Below are 5,201 nucleotides of genomic sequence, written 5' to 3'. Positions count from 1 at the left end.
TCTGCGGAATCCGGACCTGATGTGGCCCATTCTGCGTCCAGAACTGCCAAACTGCTGCGTTTATATGTGTATATTTCTTTGTTCCTCTCTCTGTGCTGCAGTTCTTTAAGAACTTGGTGGCTTGATCCAGATTATTATTAAATTGGTTGAATTTTAATAAGAGTGTGTTAATTCATATAGTGTATCAAGCTTATTACTTCTATATATTTACTGCAAATCTGATATTAATATTTTACTCATGGATACGGTATGGTACGGTTAGGTTACTGTATGAATGAGCACTTTAGAGATAATGATAGTAATTATATACATAAGCCTTTATATAGCTGGTCTGGTTGTATGCTAAGGAAAGATTGTGAAAATGGAAGGATTTAGGCGGAGTAGTGGATTACATATAGACAACATATTTCTGTGGTTTTTACATGGTTGGAATTTGGTTGTGGGCCCAGGGGGGTTTATATAATAATGATATACAGTAATCAAGAGGTGAATTTGTGCATTATACTTTGTCAAATAAAGCAAACCAGGCAGCCTTCCGTGTTTGAGAACGGTGCTGTTTTTTAATCGCCCACTAGAAGGCTGCAGCACCGCAATAACAGCCTAGTTCAAATGAACGAAATGACTCAAGAAAAGATTTGTTCATTTTAATGAACGAGATTTGAATGAACGAGTCTGTCAAAAGACTCGAACTTGCCATCACTATCTGTAACTACGGAATAGACCATCTGCTTCATGTTTACACTGGCACGCGCATGCCCAGTGCACCTGAACGGGTCCTAGCTGTGCGTTTTCAGTCGTTTTAATGGAGATCAACTCCAAAACGCAGCGGAAACGCTACGGTACTGAATGTGGCACCCTGGACTAGCAACAGACTGAACGTCCTACTGAACTGAAGCTGAACAATAAGCAGCAGTATGAACTGTGACGCTTCCACTATTGAACATACTAAAGTGCCTTGTAACGCTGATGCATTCACTTTCTGATGCACATATTTAAGCACATTTGAACAGTGATGCAACCACTTAGCATAGGAAAAAACGTAAATGAACTACATTGTCAGAGACTATGAATCTTTGAACGGAATGAACTGAACTGAACATTATGATTTAATGGTATGAACGTGATTTCCACCTCAAAGCTCCACTCATAAACACAGCAACTGTATGCAATATAATTGTTTCTGGACTGTCAAAGTTCAAGTATGCTCATCATGACAATGTCTGTGTGTGGGCTTACATTGAAAACAATAGTTTTGAGTTTTTTAAAGGGTATTTATGAGTGGCTCCTTTTAGAGCATGTGAACCACAAACATCCACAACCATGCAATACATAGAAAGACTGACAGAATCACAAGTTCCTGACAGGGCATTTCTGGATTTTTATGTCATTGATATCTTGACTAAAAGTCACACATAAACACAAGGACAATTCCAAACACTGCTGAGAGGGTACAACGGACAAACAGGCAAACCTGAGGCCTGAGCACCAATCAGTACAGTTTTAAACTCACCTGGGAGAAGTTGAGCCCATTGAGCGGATGGCACTGTTCCTCCACCTTCTCCACAGCCCCCGTCCTCTTCCTCATCCTCTCTGCCTCCTGGGCCAGGTACAAGTCCAGCACTGGCACCCCTCGTGTCTTAATATCTGCCTCGGTTAACGAATTCACCATCAGCATCACCCAAACTGGCCGCTTCCTCTCCCAATTCCCAGCGATGGCGTTGAAGAGGTAGTCTGCGTAGAGTCCCTTCCCTCTCTGGTCCGGGGTCATCCATGAAGGCATCATGAGCTTTACATACTCAAGGTGTCTTTTAAGTCTCCGATAGATGTCTCTGGGCAGGACATCCTGCAGGTTCTCGCCCTGAGGAAGCAGCTGGCAGCTGGTCAGGGCTGAGATGGTGTAAGGGTCTGTCAAGTCCAGCTCAAAGTAGACAATGTTGCTCTCCTGGAAGGCCTGCTTGGAGTTTTCGGGGATGAAGTCCCAAACACGCGTGTAGGGAACATGGATTGTGCCATAGAAATATGAAGGAGGGTCCCGTTTGATCATCCACAGGAAGGAGTTTAGGTCAGTTTGCTAGGGAGAAAGATAAAAGGTTTAGGTTTAGAATATTTTCAGTATTTACTTATCAGTTGATGCTTTTCTGGTGGCTTCACAGATGTCAGGAAATGGTTAAAAATACCAATAGCAAGTTCACACAGCCCAAGCCGTTGTGCTTGTCATGACCTACAGTTTTAGACCCAACATCTGAAAAGCAGTGTGATTAGCAAAACTGTTGCTGCTTAATTTTCTGTTGACTGACTCAGTATTTCAGCAGTGAATATTTGCATGTCAGAACCAAATGATGAGCATATAGGTTAAAGAGAAATCAAGAATCAGACAGAAATGAGAGCGAGCTTATGTATTATTCACTTAAAAGTTTTGCCGTTTACCTTACATGAACCAACACTTGCCCTGTCTGACACTAATCAGCACTTTGTCTGTGAGAGGCTGTTTATTAGATATAGGTTCCTAACAGACTGATAATGGGTTATTAACAGGCCACTTAGCACCCAAGTGCCAAACAAACAATACACATGTCAGTGATTGTCGGACTGTGAACTGAACATTATGCTGTCCTGTTTCTGCTGCATCTCACCGGAAATGGTCTGTGTGAACATGTCTGACAAAGAGAGATTGAAAGTTAATCAACACAAGGGAGGCTAAGCAATCTTATTCATTTGTAAAAGACAATACAAAAGGACAGAATGAGTCTTGAATTGACGGCATTACACACACCGGTATGGACAGTGTGTAAAGACCTGCTCAAGCCAAAACACAAAACTAGTGCTGAAACGATTAGTTGATTCATCACTCAGTCAATTGATACAAAATGAATCATCAATAAATGTGATTATAGATTAATTTTATGCTATTCCAGCAAAACAAAAAGTTCTGGCACCTGCTTTTTATTCCAGTATTATCATATTACTATAATAAGATTAGGCCTATTAATTGAATTTCTTTGGGCTTTGGACTTTGCAGACAACACCTCAGACTGTGGGGACTTGTGCATTTTAATCTGTTTCTCCACATTTTATGGACTAAAGAGTTATTGAAGTCATAGATAAATCAATAATGAAATAATGAAAATAGTCATTAGTAAAATGGTTCAAAGGCTTAAAGGTTCAAAGATTAGACAAGTAGCCCACAGAGAGATACATACTAGAAAAGGTGAACTGTATGTCAAAGAGGGGAAATGGTAAGCTACTTTGGGGGTCCTTTAGCCTGATGACAGTTTATACAACAAAATAAAATCATTTAGGAATAATGTGACAGTTGTAAGACGCACGGGGAAGAAATTATAGTTACTATAAACAATACTTTAAGCAGTGTAAGCAGTGTAATTCATCATTTATTTTCGCTGAAGAATGACTTACTTTCCTGTTGAGCTCGCAGTTGGCGGAGTCCTTCAACCTCCACGGGTCAGCTCGGACCAGGAGTAGCAGACATGACTGAATGAATGCGCCCAAAGTACCCCGCATCGTAGCTCTCTCCGAAGTGTGCACGGTAGCGTGTGTTTGCTTCACAACGTGTTGCAACAACTATTCCCCAGAATACATGGATGAAGTCTTATTTCCACAGCTCCGGCTCCATGCGGTCGCGTAAAATGAGCTGACAAGTATCCGACAAACCGCCGGACAGAGTCATGCTGGCTGCAGCCTGGACATGGACGCGCTGCTGCTGATTCACGTGTGTTTGAGAAAGAGAGATTGGTAGTCAGTTATGGTTCACATCATCCTCTCACTGCTGGGCAGGCTGCTCCCTCCGCATCTCACGTCCCTACATTGACTTCTCCGCGGTGTTTTGCAGAGTTTGCGTGAGTTTATCCAAAAGTTTGAAGGTTTCAAACCAAAGTGAACCAACAGGTCCGCGCTGCGTCAACGCACCTGAAGCCAAAAGGGAGTAGAAGTCAGGATGATTTTCCTAGATATTTTAGTAGAATAGCTATGAGTCTGGCGTGAATGAGCAAACTGCCGACGAGTCGCTCTTTCTAGAGAAAGGTCTTAAAACCAAAATTTCTCTGCACACCGCTGTGTCTGTCTGCCAGGTCTGCACTCTTTGTATCTGCAACTCTCTCTCTCCCTCACTCCGACGTGTGTGAGCATCTCTGTTGGGCAAATCCACTCGACCTACCCCGTAGGTTGCCTAAATACTCCCCCCTTCTCTTTCTCTCTCTAACACACACACACACACACACACACACACAGCAGTAACCTGATTAAACAGACACGTAAGACACGTAAAGTCCCCCTTCACACCATTCATGTCAATAAACAAGGTGTGGAAGCTTGCAGACCATAAAGTTTAAGTGGAAGAATTAAATCCATAACTAATGCCAAAATTTCATCACTGTTATAAATAAATAGCTTGGTCCTGATTCACAGTATCTTTACCTGTTTTCAGTTTCAGTGTCAGACTGATGAGGTCTCTTGTTGTTCCCCTACAGGAGGCCTACAGGCAATCAAGGATATATAGATCCCGTGGATAGATTATCATGCCCTGGTAGTTAATGCCTTACAAACTGGATGCATTAACATGAGAAAACCCGCAATAACAGCGCTTTACAAGAGCAGCAGACCTTATGGGGCAGCCCAGACAAGCTCACTCACCATATATAAACCAAAGGTTGCCCATGACATGATGATAATGTTGTAATTGATCCCCATACATTTATAAGGCAGCATTCTGGTGACCCTCATGGAGCCTAATCACACAGCCATGATGAACAAGCATTGCTCATTCTTTTGAAGCCTAAAATAGACGTTTTAATGAAAAGAACTATAATTTGACTGGGTGTTTTGTTTGAAAGGGGGTGTTACACATGGGGAGCAACATTTTTCGATTCACGATATTTGAATCAATCAAAAATACACATAAGTACAAAATGTAGATCTTGTGAACTTTTTGAAAGGTCCAAAATATATGATACTGATGATCTTTATTTTGTCATAAAGATTCTTAAAAATAACATTTAAAAAAAAAAAGGTTTCTTACATGGAAAAACATGGTCAAAATCTGGATTGGACATGTACCAGATTAACAGCTACTCAGTACACAATGAGTACAGAGTCAATAGTCTGATGTAGAGTTGCAAATTGTGTATTGTACACATAAAGTAGCCTACAAGTAGAATATTTTGGCTTGTGTAGCTGGAGGTTGATCT

General features: G+C 41.4%; 1 protein-coding gene across 1 annotated transcript in view; it reads right to left on the bottom strand.

The window, feature by feature from the left end:
* trabd2a (TraB domain containing 2A) overlaps window positions 1–3,700 on the bottom strand; it is a 68,556-nt gene extending 64,856 nt beyond the window's left edge. Inside the window, exons 1-2 of the mRNA XM_046067660.1 lie at window positions 3,415–3,700; window positions 1,511–2,071 (exon numbers count right to left, since the gene is read on the bottom strand). Coding sequence (XP_045923616.1) covers window positions 1,511–2,071; window positions 3,415–3,519 — 666 coding nt within the window. The 5' untranslated portion in view covers window positions 3,520–3,700. The remainder of the gene's footprint in view (window positions 1–1,510; window positions 2,072–3,414) is intronic.
* Window positions 3,701–5,201: the final 1,501 nt, after the last annotated feature.

This window comes from Micropterus dolomieu, linkage group LG13, assembly GCF_021292245.1.
Source record: "Micropterus dolomieu isolate WLL.071019.BEF.003 ecotype Adirondacks linkage group LG13, ASM2129224v1, whole genome shotgun sequence".
NCBI classification, from domain to species: domain Eukaryota; kingdom Metazoa; phylum Chordata; class Actinopteri; order Centrarchiformes; family Centrarchidae; genus Micropterus; species Micropterus dolomieu.
This window is presented reverse-complemented; position numbering and strand designations above follow the sequence as displayed.